This window comes from Strix uralensis, chromosome 1, assembly GCF_047716275.1.
Source record: "Strix uralensis isolate ZFMK-TIS-50842 chromosome 1, bStrUra1, whole genome shotgun sequence".
In the NCBI taxonomy this organism is placed as follows: Eukaryota; Metazoa; Chordata; class Aves; order Strigiformes; family Strigidae; genus Strix; species Strix uralensis.
The window spans coordinates 66,344,519-66,359,970 of NC_133972.1; the positions used below are offsets into that span (position 1 = coordinate 66,344,519).

Below are 15,452 nucleotides of genomic sequence, written 5' to 3' on the forward strand. Positions count from 1 at the left end.
AGGAAAAGGCTGGCCTTTACACCAGCGATTTGCTCCCTCATGTGCGGACATTCATTTTTCCAGACTGCAGGTCATTGTGAAGGCCATATCCCTTACAGGCCAGGTTCACAGGTGATATAAACACATTCAGTCTGACTGATGGCAAAGCTGACTGACATTGCCTTTGGGTCTGGTCTGATCTATGCTTCCCCTTGCTGACTTGCTCAGTCTTTGAGGGTCTTATTTCCTTCTCTGAACTGTAGTCAATAATGTGTATAATTTTAAAGTCTGTCGTTTTCTTTTCTTGCCTCTGATGGGAGCTGGTGGCTCTCACTTGACCCTTGCACCAATGAATGTGGCTGTGGAGTAGGACGCATCAAAGCATTGTGAGAACTTTCTAGTTCAAGCGAAAAAAGCCCAAGATCTGTGCAGTCCAAAACATTCTTCCCTTCCCCTTATTTCCAGTTTGCATGCTTGGGACCAGGACAGTATGGAAAACTCATTACTAAGGCTCTGTTGTAAAGTTTAGCAACTGGAGACAGCCACTGATGCTGAAATACAAGTAGTCATGCAGAGAGCAGCAGAAAGGGTATCCCACCAACAAAGAGAGAATCCATTTGGAGAACATCCTGCAACAAGGGTGCTGGGACAGCAAAGCATCTGTTGTGTGAAATCCTCTCTTAGCTCAACAATACGGGCTGATTGGGTTGGTTGCTGCTGTGTTTGTAGCCCTAATCAGTTGTAAGTTGTGATAGACAAGATGAAATACTCACATAGTAACATGCAAATAAACGGAGAAGCAGGAATGGCCCAGATGAAATGAAATATTCTTGGTAGTAACACTTGGGAAGTCAGTGATACCATTGGACAGGCCAGGATGGGCCTGAGAGGGCAGTGGTGCTCTGAGAGGAGGGATTAGCACTCTCCATGCAGGACAAGGGACATGGTAAGGGCAGCCTGCCCCTTTTCCACCCTCCCTCTGCATAGGAGTGCCACTGAGTGTTGATAGTGACACATCCTTTTCATGTGAAGATGGTGGAAAGAAGAAGCCCCAGGGGTCCTATACAAACCATGATTATTACTTTTGAGTATGACAGTAGAAACTCCCCACAAACCTCTTGTTCTGCTTTTAGAGTGACACCTTGAAGCTGGCCAAGGAACTGTCAGACACAGTTGTCTACTGCAAGAGTGTCCATTTCAATGGCTTTGAGAACCCCAGCCATCCTCGGGCTTTCTACGAAATGTCATCGTTCACGGAGAGCAAAGCTCTGAAACTAGCCCAGGAGTCTGGTATGTATGTTCTGCCCTAGCAAAAGGCCATCCTCTGTCCCAGTCCCTCATAAAGGGACAGCTAGTGGTGGTTAAGCACGAGGAAAAGGCACCCTGGAAGGCGTGGGTTATGATCTGTTTGGTCATGCATGTCACTGAGAAATAGTGGGAATAACTTAATATCATAGAGGCTGTCCAAGGAGGTAATTTTATACAGTTAGTTCCCATTCAGCCAGACTTGATAGGAGGAGGAATAGCATATACAGCAGCATCAAGAAGACATAAAAGTAGCCCCCATCATTGAAAGAGCCATTTTCTTTTTTTTTTCTGTAGGAACCAGTTTTATTCATCATAACATCAGGCACCTGAGCCGGATCTACCCTGCAGGCTGGAGGACAGATTCTTCCAACTACAACCCCATCGACTTATGGAACGTCGGCTGCCAGATCGGTGGGTGCAACTGGGAGGTTAGAGAGGGTCAACCTGGCTTCAACTGAGGTAGATGTGAGATCTCAAGCCATTTGCAGGCAGAGAGGCTCAGTGATCACTGGGAGAGATCAGCTCTTCAGCCACTGCTCAGTAAACCATTTTCTGGTCCACCTCAAAACTGAGAGCCTTTCCTGCACATTAGTGTGCACATCCCTGCAATTTCACTGGAAGCAGAATTATTGCCATTAACAAAGGAGGAAGGAGCCACGAATTACAGTCACTTACTGAAATGTGTGCTGAAATCGCTGGCAGAAATATAAGCCAAACTCAGCTGTATTCAGCCCTAGAGCAAGGCCATAACCATAAGGGCCAAGCCATGGCCTGAGCTGTTCCCTGTACTCAAAGCAGTGCATCATACCTACTCCCAGGACATTGAGGCCCCTGATGGTATATTGATGTCTCAGAGATTTGATGAAAATGGGGATCCCAGAGCCTGTTAAGTGCAGCTCCCAGTAAACCCAGCATACTGCAGTTATCAAAGTCTTGCTTGCAGGTGGAAAAACAGCAGAGTGCCTTAAAAGGCTTTTGGTCTTCAAGTATTACAGGGTATGTAGGAGCAGGATGAATTGCTCTCTGTCCTAGAGCTGTCTTAGAAGTTGCTGAAGAGGTCACCCTTGAGAAATCAATGGAGTACTGAGGAGGCGCTGGGGTCCATGTGCTCTCCCTGTGTGGTATTAGTGAGACTATTCACGGAGGCTGCTTCCAGATTTGACATTAATGCTTTTAAAAAGATAGTGGCAAATCGGAAATAATAAAAGAAATCTGCCTGGTGTTAGGACACCAGTGAGGCTTGATCTATTTTTGGCAGGAGACAATAAAGAGATGATTTGATCACAGCTTCTGTACTCCTACATGAGGAGTTCAGACAGTGAAGAGCTTTCTAGTCTAACCAGAGGCATCAATGCCTCTCAGGATGGCAAATGAAAATAGGCATATCTGGGCTGGAAAGGAGGTTTTATAATGAGGCTAAGTAGCCAGAGAAACAATCTGAGAAGGATTTGCTGTCTTCACTGCAGGAGATAACTCCTTCAGCATAGAAATGAATAGGTTTATCTAAAAGATGCAGTTGCTTGATCAGGTGACATAAATTCAATGCAGGACACTTTTTGATCCCATGGAAGGTAGGAGGACAAATGAGATGGTTGTAATAGCTCCTTCTGTCTCTAACATCTCTGATTGCAAGAAATCCTCAGGGGTAGCAGGCTGTGAGGGTCAGTTTATCACCGCTCTTTGAGTCATGGAAAAGGCAATGTTTATGTCCATGAAGTACAATTTCTTGTGAACAGAATTAGTGTAAAAATATTCCTGTTGATTTATCTGAAAGAGACTGAATTTATTTATTTGTGTTGCAGTTGCCCTAAATTTCCAGACAGCAGGCACAGAAATGGATGTCTACCAGGGTCGGTTCCAGGACAATGGGTTTTCTGGGTACGTCTTAAAGCCGGAATTCCTCCGGGATGAGCAAACCAAATTCAATCCAAAATCCATCACAGAAGGAACATGGGGGACAAAGAAGAAGCTTCTGCTTAAAGTAAGAATAGAAGTCAGAAAATGTCTCAGTAGCATCCACCTTCAGGGGGGGCTTGTAGGTTGTACCTTCTCCTTCTCCTGGTCCCACCTGGGCAATGTTATCTTAACCCTACTCATTTCCCACCTCCAGGGTCTCTGCTCCAGTCTTCCATGGGCTCTCATCCTCCAGGGACTTACATGTTTAATGTTTGGCAATATGAGAGGTTAATGACAATGTTCACTGTCGTTACAGAAACATACAGGCAGACATGCAGTCAAGTCCCCACTGTTGTTTCCAAGTATCATCTGGTCACTGTGGGGACAGTTAGAAATGTTGCCTGCCCTTTAGCCAGCTGGCTGGGCTGGCACAATGTTCATTAGGTGCTTTGGCTCATGACAACTTCCTCTGAAGGATGTCACAACACTGGCTCTGAAAGACCAGCACCAGCTTGTCACAGCATGTCCTGCATGCCTGGAAAGGAGAGGGAAGTTTGCCAGGGAGCTCCCTCTCCTAATGATATCCTGACCTCTTCCTCTGTTTCTTCCACAGATCATCTCTGGTCAGCAGCTGCCCAAGGTGAACAAAAGCAAAAACTCCATTGTTGATCCTAAGGTAACGGTAGAGATCCATGGTGTCCAACAGGACAACAACAAGAAGCAGACGAAAGTAATTGAAAACAATGGTAAGGGGTTTTCTTTCTTTTTACTGCCCCCATGGGGCAGTAACCCTTTCATTTCCTGTAGCAAAGTGTTCCTTGCCAAGACTGCTGCCCTGTGGCCAGACCTGCCGAGGTGCACCCCAGCCTGCCCACACTAAGCAGGTACATGAGGTGCTGTTGGCCTACTTCAGTGCAGGGACCCTGGTTATAGACTGCTGGTGGCATGAACTAGCCCCACAAATTGATGTCCCTAGGGAGAATTACTGTCAGGGGTTCTTCTCTCTCTTCTCTCTCTAAGATGTTTGGAGACAGAAATTCCCTGCAAAACAACATCAGCCATATCATATGAGTTGTTCTGAGGCTGCCTGCCAAATTTACAGAGCTAGAGCTTTGGGAGTGCTCTTTACCTCCATGCAGTTGGACTTGACCTGGGATGCATGCGTCCCCACCAAGATCTTCCCAGAGAAGGCTTCTTGTGAGGCTGGTTTTATCCTGAAAGTGTCACAAACCCACAAAAGATTGAGGTTGCAAGGGACTTCAGAGGTGTCTGTTCCAGACCGTGGCCAAAGCAGGACGGTACTCAATGTTAACTGAAGTTGCTCAGGGTATTGCCCAGATGAATTTTGAGTATCTCAAAAGATGGAGATTCCCCAAACTGTCTGGGGTATCTCAAGTGATCCAGTCTTTGACTGACCTCATGATAAAATAAGATATCCCTATTCTTAACCAGAAATTCCTCTGTTTCAGTTTGTGTCCATTACGCATCAAGCTTTTGCTGTGCACCTCTGAGAAGAGTCTGGCTCTATCTTTATAAAGAGGTAGTGATAACGCCCTTAGCCATCTCCAGGTTGAATAGGTCAACCTCTCTCAGCCTGTTCTCATATGTAACATAGTCTGTGCAAAAGGAGAACATTTCTTGTAGCTCAGAGCCTCCTCACCAGGCAGGGACACTGCATCTGCTCATCCTCTTGGCCAAAGTGGCACTGATGCTAAATTAATGCACATCACAGCAACATTACAGGTGAGGGATGAAAGCCATAAGCCCCCATCTCCAAAGAGCCAGGCTCAAGCCTTACCCAGTACTGACCTCAGAGATCTCACAGACATTTCACCTCCTTGTGGAACATTTCTCATTGGTCAGACATGGATGTGATTTCCCTCTGTGCTGTGAGGGTCTGAATATTGTGGTCTTCTGAGTCTACAGAGGGCAAGTTCAGCCTGCTCTCCTGTGGGATTAACGAGGCAGTAAGAGTCTGAGAAATCAGTCCTCACTCTCCCGGTGACAAACAAACAAACACACACACATACACACACACACCCCCCACTTTTCTTTGTGGAGTAAGAGCCAAGCGCTAGAAAGCCAGTGCATAGTTTCCTCCTTGCTAACAATGTTTCCCCTTTCCTCTTTCCTCTTTGAGTAAATCTGGCCTGGCTCCTAAAGCTCACAGTCATTTCTGTCACCTACAGTTTTTATAATGTCTCGAGTGAAAGCTGTGTAGGGAACGTTTCAGACTTGCCAGGCCTGTTCCTCAGGACTGCTCAGCACACCCAGCTCTGAGGCTAGCCTTTGGCTGGCTGGAGTAATACTGGACCGATACTGGAGTGATGCTGGAGGGGTGCTGGAGGGAGTGTTGCCCAATGGAAAGTGAATCAAACAATGAAAACATCAATACTGGAAAGGGGCAGCTGCAGAGCAGCATTTCATTGGCTGAGGTTTCAGATATGTGATCATACTTCAGCAGCTCACCTGGTTTGATGTTGTACAGTTGAACTTGATGATCTTAAGGGGTCTTTTCCAACCTAAATGGTTCTATGATTTTGTGATTCTGTGTTGGTGGAACTGAAGGGCACAGAACAGGTCACAGCGGTGCAGTGGTGGAGCCCAAGAAGCTGTGGGAACCTCCTGTTTCAGCAGCTCTGAGCATCTCACTATGGCTCTGAGATGGGTTGAAAATCCCCCACAGATGTCAGTACAGTGAAACCTGCTGTCCTAGGGCTGATGACTCCCTCAACTTTCATGACTTCTGCTCCCATGGGATCAGCAACACTAGTTTTTTTCCCAAAGATGAAGGGGGTCAGGAGCAGATGTGTGTTATTGGAACAGTCCAGTTGATTTAATCCTATGAAAGTCCAAATAAATTGCACCAACCCAGAACAGATATTTTTGTATGGCACTGTCCACAGGCCCATCTCAGCACATTCAGGACCAGCTGAAAGATCCCTGCCTCCTGCTGAACTGTCCACAGACCCTCCATGACCAGGAGGCTTGAGCTGACATTGTGCTGTCTTTGGGCTTCTGCTCTGCACAGGCTGGACTGATGACAGCAGAGTTTCAAACAGGATGTCCTCTCCTGTTTGTTTCTTGGGAGTGGTTTATTGAAACTGCAGAGAGCACCCGCCGTGACTTGGAGAGAGAGCACTGAGCTCTCTCTTCATCTCTCATCTGATGTGACAGTCTGGGTTTTCTTTGCTTTGTGAGTCCAGTTCAGAAGATCCTTATCCACAACAGAAGTGGGACTAGTCTGGCTGTCTCAGACACTGCCCTTATATAGGCAGACATAAAACATTTTTTCCACAGACTTGATGACGCTTTTTGTAATCAGATGCTCCTCATTAACCTTTTTTGCAGACAGGGAAACTGAGGCACAGAGTGATGACAGGTGGATGTACCTCGAGCACTCAGTGAGGCTTAAGTTCCCCAGAAGGCTGTAACAACACAAAGGCACGGATCTCCTCTCTGCTCTCCCCTGGTTTAGGGTTGTTAAAATTTGTATCCGGTCCAATGGCAACCAATATACATGTATCAGCCAGCGAGAGCCTGTGGAGCAGAGCTGAGTTCACCTCCCTCCTGCTCCTCGCTGCCCTCTGGGAGTGTGGTACCGAGGTCTGCGGTGAGCAGCCTAAGCTGAAGGTTTTATTAATACCAGGTAGCAAATCAGTGTCAGAGCTGGGACCAATGGTCTCAGCACCTCCTGAGACCTTTTGCCTGGGTCAGATTAGGTTGGCAGTCAGGCAAATTCTTCATCCCTTTCCAAGCATCCCTGCCCTCCATCCTTATCTGCCAACATATGATTTCCATCCTTGCTTGTGAGCAACTCTTACCTCCTTCCTTGTTTGTGAGCAGCTCTGACCTCCATCCTTGTCTATGTTGCCCAGGCTTTAACCCGAAATGGGATGAAGAGTTTACATTTGACATAGAGATCCCTGCACTTGCCCTGGTCCGGTTTGTGGTGGAAGACTTTGACATGTCGACCAAGAACGACTTCATTGGGCAGTATACCCTTCCCTTCACTAGTCTGAAGCAAGGTAAGGCCCTGCTCCCTGTTCCTCACAACCACTGAGCCCTCTGGGAAGCTTCAGTGTCCTAGATGAGTGCTCCAGATCCATCACAGCTCGGGTCAGAACAGGTCCTCTCTGTGGGGTATGGGCAAGATGATAAAAGGTTTATTGGGCAGCTGTCTCTGGGGAAGGGATCCCCTTGTCACCAGTGGTCTTGGGCATGATACGTTACCGATGCTGAAAGCCACCCCTCTCAGACCTGTTCTGTACAGTACTGGGAGCCAAACGCTCTGAGACAGGGAGATGTTTTTACAGGGTCTTGGCAAATGTTAGCAAATATTTTTCCAACTGGACTAATGGCCACTTTCCATCTGTGTCTCTGCTTCCAGGTTACCGCCACATCCATCTCCTAACCAAGAATGGAGACCCGTACTCTTCCTCCACCCTCTTTGTGTACATCGATATCCAGGACTGTGATTAGCAGCTCAGCTCTTTCAGGGCACAGTGAACCTCGTTACAGACCTAGAAGGAACTCAGCGTGCAAAGTCTGCCAATGTCAGGGTTCCGTCAAATTCCCAGTGCCTTCTCTGGAGCAGCACACAGTGCTCCACCGGACCCTGATGTGAAAGAGCCATCGACCTTCTCCACTTTGCATGCTGGAAACATCCCAGTGCTGCTGTTGAGATTAATCCTTTTGTACCTGTTTGACCAATCCAGCTGTGTTTTTAGTTCACTTTATTTAGTGTGATTTTTTAATTTTGCTTTTAGCGAGAGGATAGGGACTCCTTTTTAGCAAAGTACAGCTCTTGGGTTGGGTTCAGTTAGACATCTGGACAAAACACCCAACATCTGTGCAAGAAAATTCCACCCCACCACTGAAATCAGTGGTTGGATACCAGGTGACTTCTTGCAACTTCAGATGTCAGCCACCTTTCACCATACGAAGCCTTAAATGGGGACACAATTCTCTTTTCTGTTACAGATTAAAAAAGAAAGCTGCACTACAAAGGCCCATGCTATATAACTCGACTTTCCTTTTGTATTATAATAAAAAATACATGAACACTACTCTGCCTGTGTGCCTGGCTCTCAGCCAGGTTGCTTTGCATTCAAAGCCTGGCTCTCATCCTGTGAAGGAGAAAGAACCTGCCGAAAGGCAGATTTCCCTCTAACCCAAAGTGGAACCCACTCAAAGGGGCCTCAGAGAATGTCTTTTGCCGATGACAGTGGAAATACGCTCAACTGACAGTAGGGGTTTTTTTTAATGCAGTAAAACTTCCTTGTTTTTATAGAAAAAACGTCATTTTTTTAACACAGAGGAACTGGCAGTAGAAACCGTTGTAAATGTTAGCCTGGTCCCAGTTGCACTGTAGAGGTAACCTAGCACAAATAGACAAGAGTGTTTTGAACAGCAACCCAGTATTTATGGCAACAAGTGATTTTTCTTCAAGTACAACTACAGAGTTAAGGGAATATTGTTGAAATAAAATAATATATATTTTGGAAGTGCTAACTATGTTGCTAACAATATCTTAGACTATTAAAAGTAAAAAAAAAATATGGAAAAGTCCAATTACTTGTCATTATTTGCCTCTTATTTGAATGCAACATACATGAAGTTGGAGATAGACCTGCTTAATTTCTTAAAGCTATCAGTCTTTTGGGGGTTTTTCATGCCTGGCGATGGAGAGGATGGGCTGCTACCAAAGAGGTTAATGTCCCTTTAAGCATATTCCAGTCCACTCACTCCCCCACTTATTTTTAATGAGTCCAAAATAGCCTGGATTTAGTGATCCTTGGGCCCACTGCAAAACTGGGTTTCACTTAGTCCGACCTGGAATTTGTTATGCTTCAATAATCTCTGCTGGACACATTGATTTTTTTCCTCTTCACTACAATATTGCGTGATGTTGTAAACCATTGCCAGATTAAATGTGAACTATATCCACTACTTGAAGGCTCATATTGAATTAACAACCAGTGGTTGAAAGAGACAGAGAGTGGCAGAGGCCACTGAGGCAGAACAGGGTGTCCTGCAGTGACATGGGCTGTCTCTCAGCTCACCTCTGGGATGGGGCATATTGTATCAGGAGATGCATTTGAAGGGTGAGGCTGGAGCATCCCTGACTCCACCTGAGTTCAGTCCGTGCTCCCAGGATGTTCTGAGCATTTTGTTTTAAGGAGCCATGGGATGAAAAGCATGAGCGAAGGGTACCCAGGACTGCAGGGAGCTTGCACCACGCGACCTGAGAGCAGACATGACCAGCAGCGTTCCTGCCCCTTTGCTCGTGTCAGCACCAGCGCTTGTGAGCGATCGGAGCAGCCCACTGAATTGACTGAGAACAAATTATTTGCGGCTTTGGTATTGCAGGGTTAGGTTTCAGTTGGATTATTGGGCTAAACCAGCCCTCACCTGCCTGCTGTGGCCAGCACTAGAGAGATGGGGGACAGGGAGCGGAGGGAGATGTGGGGGCAGGACCACACTATCCAGGGCCAGGGTGGGTTTAGATGGACTACACAGAGAGGCGGGGGTATCCTCTGTCTGTTGTGCACTTAAATAAAGGTAGGCTAGGTCTGTGGGAAGAGACAACATACCTCCTCAGGTAGGCACAGTTAAGGGAAAACTACTGGAGCCAGGTGGGAAAGTAGCTGAGATGGAGATGGGATGGACCAGAGCATGATGGACAGTGCTGCAAGGTCTCCTCTCTCCCCAGGGAAAGGGACACAGTCCCTGCCATTATGGAGTGACCCCATCTCTGAGCAGATTAGGAAGTGTTGGAGACCCAGGCTAGGGAAGAGCTCTGGTGAAAAGAGCAGCAGAAACGGGACATGGCTCACCAGATACCACAGCAAAAGCAGCAAGCGGCATGAAAGTGAGGATGTCGATGAGAATCTTTCCTTTAGAAACTGGAGGCAGAGAGTAAAACCAACTCTACCCATGAGAAGAGGAGAGCAGCAGCAGCTTCCAACAGGCCCAGGTATCAGGAGAATCTGTTATCTGTAAAATCCCATGCTGGTTTCCGAGTCCTGGCAGGAGCACTCCACTCGTGTGTTGGTGAGCATCGTGGCAGCAGGATTTAAAGCGATTTGTAGCAAACCAGCCTAATGTCACTAATCCGACTGTATTTCCCCTGGTCTCCATTTGATTGCATGATGCTCCTTAGGCCCACAGTCAGGGCTGATAGGTGGCATTGCTGCACTTTACTGAGGAGCACGTGCAATTTGTTAATTTGGGAGCTGGCAGAAGCATGCCGCAGCGGGGTGATGCAAATATTGAAATATTGTTGCTTCCACCAGTGGCAATAGAGGCTGAAACAGGGATAATGTGCACCGATTGTATCTAGTGTGAACACAACAGGAGCAATCATGCAGGTAATTTGGCTGATTTGTGTCTCTGCTTGACTCTTACCTTATTCTGCACGAGGGATTTCAATGGGTTTTGGGCTGGATCCTCAAGCAGAAATAGGACAAAGTGGTGGCAGGAGCATGAAGGCAATGATGGGGTTGTGGCTTATTTAAAGTAGCTGTCAATTCTTAAACACAGAGATCTGTGCAGAAGACCCCATTGCTTGGAGGTTCCTGCCTCCAGCCCAGGCAGCTAGCAACACTTCACCACTACTGCATGGTCCTGGGTGTTGTGTGAGAGCTCTTTACTCCTCAGCCATCAGCCACCTGCAGCTCCTCAGCTCCATCCCCACAACCCTGAAGCAGGAGTGGGCAGTCAGGCAACTGCTGAATGGCCAAGTACCCACCATGGGCAATGAGGGGGCTTCAGAAGCAGGGTACGTGGGCATGGGGAAACAAATGGTCCTGGCTATGTGGTGTTTGGGAACAGAGGGGGCCCCACCTTCTCAGTTTGTTCTTTTCAAAAAAATCCCAAATCCCATTAAAGACCAGGTGTTTGAAGGATCTGTGGCCCTGCAGAGCTTTTCCCTACTGCTGTTCTATCCCACACGCTGATCAAGGACACTTACAGTGCTGCTGCTGGCTGTTTATTTGGAATCACTGATCAGGTTGGAAATGGAGTAAAGCTGCAAAATGACATCTTCTGCATTTTTAAACATATGTGTTTCTTCCTTTAGTTACAGTTGTATCCCTTAATCACTGATTGCTCACATTTTCCCCCGCCCTCCCCAGTCAGACTGAGCTCGCAGTGTGGAATGAGTGCGCTCAGGCCCACGGACATCACAGGGATGGAGCCCTGATAAAACCTTCAGTGGGACACACTCTGCCTCAGGTCATACCAAAGCCCTTCTGGCTTCCTCAAGCCTCTGGTCTGTGGGCAGGTGAACTCTTGAGTTCACCCAGTCATGCTCAGAAAGGCCGGGTGAGATCAGAGATGTTGTCTGAACGAGAAAGAAGTAGACAGTCTTTTCTGGCAGTCAAAATCAACAGCTGTTTCTAGCCCTTAGTCTCATCATCCTCTTGAAATAGATCAGCTAATAAATATGTTCTCAGTAAGTGGTTTGGTTTTTTTCTCAAGCCAGGTTCTCATTTGTTTAATCTGCACTGGGCTACATATGTTAGTCTACAAATGATTTTTGCTGTTCTTTGGTGAGTAGTTCTTCTGCAAGGTGAGAAGGGGCAGAACTGGCTGGTGCTTCTCCATGGGTTACCCCATGACACATCTGGCTACTCCATTACCTTTTCTCTGAACTCAAGGCTTCCCCCTCTGTCTTCCTAGGGCTTCTCCCTACCCAGAATTTACATAGCAGCTGCAACTGGCCTTTGTCTTGCCTGATTTTAAACTTCTGCAAATGAAGGAAGATCATGACCTTGTGCACATGGCAATTTTCAACAGGGAAAGGAAAGAAGAGGCTACAATACAGTTGTGTAACACACACTTGTCTTCATGGCTATCAGCAATAAAGTGTCAAAAAGAGGCGAAAACATCCTGCAAAGTCATTCCTGCAGAAGGAATGTTCCTGCCTCCTTAGGTTCAGGGTTTGCAGGGAGAAAGGAGCTGTTCCCTGAACAGTGGCTGCTGGAATAACTGCATTGGAGCTTGGCCTGACGGTGTTGGGCTGGGTTCATTGAGCAAATGTCTGTACTTCTTCCCTGCAACTCCTAAGAGAGCAAGGGTTGGTCCCAGAGTCACTGGATGCTGGATGGCTCCTGCAATCTCAGAAGAGTCCACATTGCTTCTTCTCGTTCTGCTGCTTCCATTTGGGCATCTGGTAGAACTCATCCTTGGACTTCCCAAAGATATCGTGGAAATCAGCATCGGAGAGGTAGTACTGCAGTGGGACGAGAGAGCAAGGAAAAGTCAGATTTGGCTTCCATTGCCACACCTCCATTGCCTGTGTCCCTTCCTCACTGTGCCAGTGCTGACCCCTGACGCCAGGCCAACAGCTCCTGTCCTGCTGCCTGTCCTCATGGTGGGAAGTGGAACATCCCAGCAACTGTTCCTCATCCTGTTTCCCAAAGCACCAGGGGAATAAAAGACCACCAGCCCAAAGGGATGCCCTGGTTTTGAGGGGTTATCATGCTCTGTCTGGAATTTGGTCCCTGCTAATCGTATTGAGACCAGAACAATTAATGGTGCATTGGAGAAGTTCTGATGGCCAAGTTTTTTGGTGGTTTCTTAGGTAGTGATTCTCAGTGAAAGCATCTCCCCCTCGCTCAGTTCCCCCCACAATATTCCACTGGAAATGTTCACTCCTGTTGTTGGAAAGGCAGAAAATTTTGTAGATAGTGGGCTCCTCAGTGATACTGAGAAAGACCTTGAGGGAAATGGAGGTTGAGTTTTTCCTGGCATTTTGGGTAGAAGAATATACTCGTACAGGCCAGCTGAAATAGAGCCATTAGCACACTGGCATTGCTGCAGGGCAGAGCTGCTGGCCCAGCTGTGGATCAGCTCTCTGGCTGTGGGTGTTGGCTTTTGCCAGGAGATCTGCTGGGACAAGACATTGGTCAAACATGGGTTGTAGAGAGTAGAGGGCATCAGCCCCCTGTGTTCCTCTCATTGGCTTGTTTGGACCAAGCTACAGATGTTGCCAAGATCCTTGAACTAATCAGAAATCTGAGATGTGGCATTCCTCCCTGTCCCTGGCTGGGATTTGCTGAAATGCAAGCTTTCTGACAAAAAGAAAAAAAAAAAAATCCCTTCTGGAAGGAGTTTCAAATGAAAACAAACACCCACAGCCCAAGCAAAATGCAAATCCCAGCTTCACTTTCAGCTGTGTCACCTTGTCTCACAGGAACTGTACTTTTGATTCTCTGTCCCTCCAAGGACAGAGGTTGGGTGGCAGAATTAAACAACTCTAACAGAAGAAAATAGTTTGAAAGTTAACTATTAAAAATTAATTTTTCTTCCCCCCTCAAAAAAAAAAGGAAATATATCAAGTAGGGTAAAACTACCACAATTTCCTCTCACATGAAGCTCCCGCATTTTGACAAGACCTATGTGTCCAGCTAGTATCTCCTTGAGCCTGAAGCAGAACTTGGTAGTCTAAAGCACTAGTGCACTTAGCCAGTAACTAAGTTCCAGGTTAAGCTACAAAGGCATCAAACCAGCAATGCTGTCACCTCTTTTTTAGTGGGATCCACGCCTTCTGGAAGTTCATCCACCGTCTTGTTCATCAGCACCTCTCGAGAGTAAATTCCACCACCATTAGGCACCCAGGAAGGGCTGCTGCTGCTGTTGTAGTTGCTGCTATTGCTGTAGCTGTTACTGTCACTGTGGTTAAAGTGTGATTTATACTCAGGGGAAGCACTTGTCATACTTGAACCAGCCAAGTTGGTCATGCTGAGGGTTCTCTTGTTCAGGCTGATGTTGTTAAGATCCTGCCAGATGGAGGAAAACAGGTCAAGACAAGAAGCTCTGGCAGAGCAAGTTGGGGGTTATCCCAGGACCTTGCTCTCTGTTGGGGTTGGGGGGACTGTTTCTGGCACAAACTATCTGTTGGTCTGTTGCTCCAAAGCAGCAACGAGAAAGTTCAAACTAAAATGTTAGTCCAGCACCTCCATCAATGTTACATCTTGATTTAGGCCTGCTAAAAGCACAGCACTGATGAAAGCCCTTAGAAATAACTGAAGATACTTACAGTAGTCTCATTCTTCTCAAGATAACAGCAGGGGAAGGTGCATGTGGGAGGACAGAAGGTGAGATTAGATATCTACCATGTCTAAAACTTCTAGATTACCTGCACAGCCCTCCCTGATATGCCATCTCTCCTCGCTCAAAGCCCCTGCCACCTCCTTCCAGCCTTCCTCCTGCCCCTGTCCAGGGCAGAACTGATTCTGTGTGACAATCATGTTTGGGACTGTTGGGACCTAGTTTCCTCTGTGCTTTGTAGGATCTCCCATTGGGCTATGCCCTTCTTGACCAGGGGACACTGGTCTGGGGTCTCAGGGGCCCCACCACCGCAAACTACTCATACAACACTTAACTGCACACTCTTATAGTGGCACACACTTTTATTTGCATGTGTAGTTTAGAAAGTAGCTGGCCAACTTCCTGCTCACAGATGCCTCTGCACCGGACTGGAAAAGGCCCAGGAGATCTGTGTATATTTATGGGCTATTAATCACATCTCCCTCTGCTTTCCACAGAGGAGCACAGCTCTGATCCTGACAGCCTGAGGTCCCCATGCCTGCTCGGATCATTATGTCCTCTCTTTCATGGGAACAGGCTGGGAGATACGGTGGTGTTTCAACCAAGATGTTTCCCACCCATACGGTCAAAAAGCAACTCACCACTTTGATCTCGGATATTGCTGACACATCTCCTAAGCTGTTCTTCATCTCCTCGTAGGACTTGCCATCCTAAACGTAAAGAGAATTGTCAGAAACATGGGCCACCTTTAATTAGCATATGCTCCTGTTCTCTAATGTGGTCAGGAGTTCATATGAATTTTAAAGCCCAGAGGTGCCCAGTGGTGCCTCCTGCAAATTCCAGCTCCTGGAATCAGGAGACTGCTAGAATCTGAGCTTTCACTTGAAAACAAAGAAACAAATGGACTTCAGCCTTTGCACCTGTACAATAACAGGTGAAAACAGGAAGTTGAAAGACTTCAGAGAGCAGAAGGCAAATAAAGCTAAAACATATTTACTGCTGGATTTAAATCTTTTAAATCTTAAATGAATCTTGCAATGTATGAAAATTTGGGATAAAATAATATTCCCTGATTCATTTAGCTGAAGCAACAGATTTTTCAAAGCCTCAGTCCCTGAATTCTTGTAATTTGGTGCCATGTATTACCAGCTACCTCTTATTTCCTAAAAAAGGAATATACTAGATATATTGGCAAAGCCAAAGACTGTGTT

At 46.7% G+C, this 15,452-nt stretch overlaps 2 protein-coding genes across 3 annotated transcripts in view; one reads left to right on the forward strand and one right to left on the reverse strand.

Moving 5' to 3' along the window:
* Window positions 1-9,135, forward strand: part of PLCD1 (phospholipase C delta 1) — a 58,536-nt gene extending 49,401 nt beyond the window's left edge. For both annotated transcript variants that reach the window (XM_074869464.1, XM_074869459.1), the window contains exons 10-15: window positions 1,113-1,269; window positions 1,582-1,698; window positions 3,090-3,268; window positions 3,797-3,929; window positions 7,062-7,211; window positions 7,574-9,135. In XM_074869464.1, the coding sequence (XP_074725565.1) occupies window positions 1,113-1,269; window positions 1,582-1,698; window positions 3,090-3,268; window positions 3,797-3,929; window positions 7,062-7,211; window positions 7,574-7,665 (828 nt within the window). In that variant the 3' untranslated portion in view covers window positions 7,666-9,135. The remainder of the gene's footprint in view (window positions 1-1,112; window positions 1,270-1,581; window positions 1,699-3,089; window positions 3,269-3,796; window positions 3,930-7,061; window positions 7,212-7,573) is intronic.
* Window positions 9,136-11,160: 2,025 nt separating this feature from the next.
* VILL (villin like) overlaps window positions 11,161-15,452 on the reverse strand; it is a 37,053-nt gene continuing 32,761 nt past the window's right edge. Inside the window, exons 18-20 of the mRNA XM_074869510.1 lie at window positions 14,883-14,951; window positions 13,713-13,970; window positions 11,161-12,421 (exon numbers count right to left, since the gene is read on the reverse strand). Coding sequence (XP_074725611.1) covers window positions 12,308-12,421; window positions 13,713-13,970; window positions 14,883-14,951 — 441 coding nt within the window. The 3' untranslated portion in view covers window positions 11,161-12,307. The remainder of the gene's footprint in view (window positions 12,422-13,712; window positions 13,971-14,882; window positions 14,952-15,452) is intronic.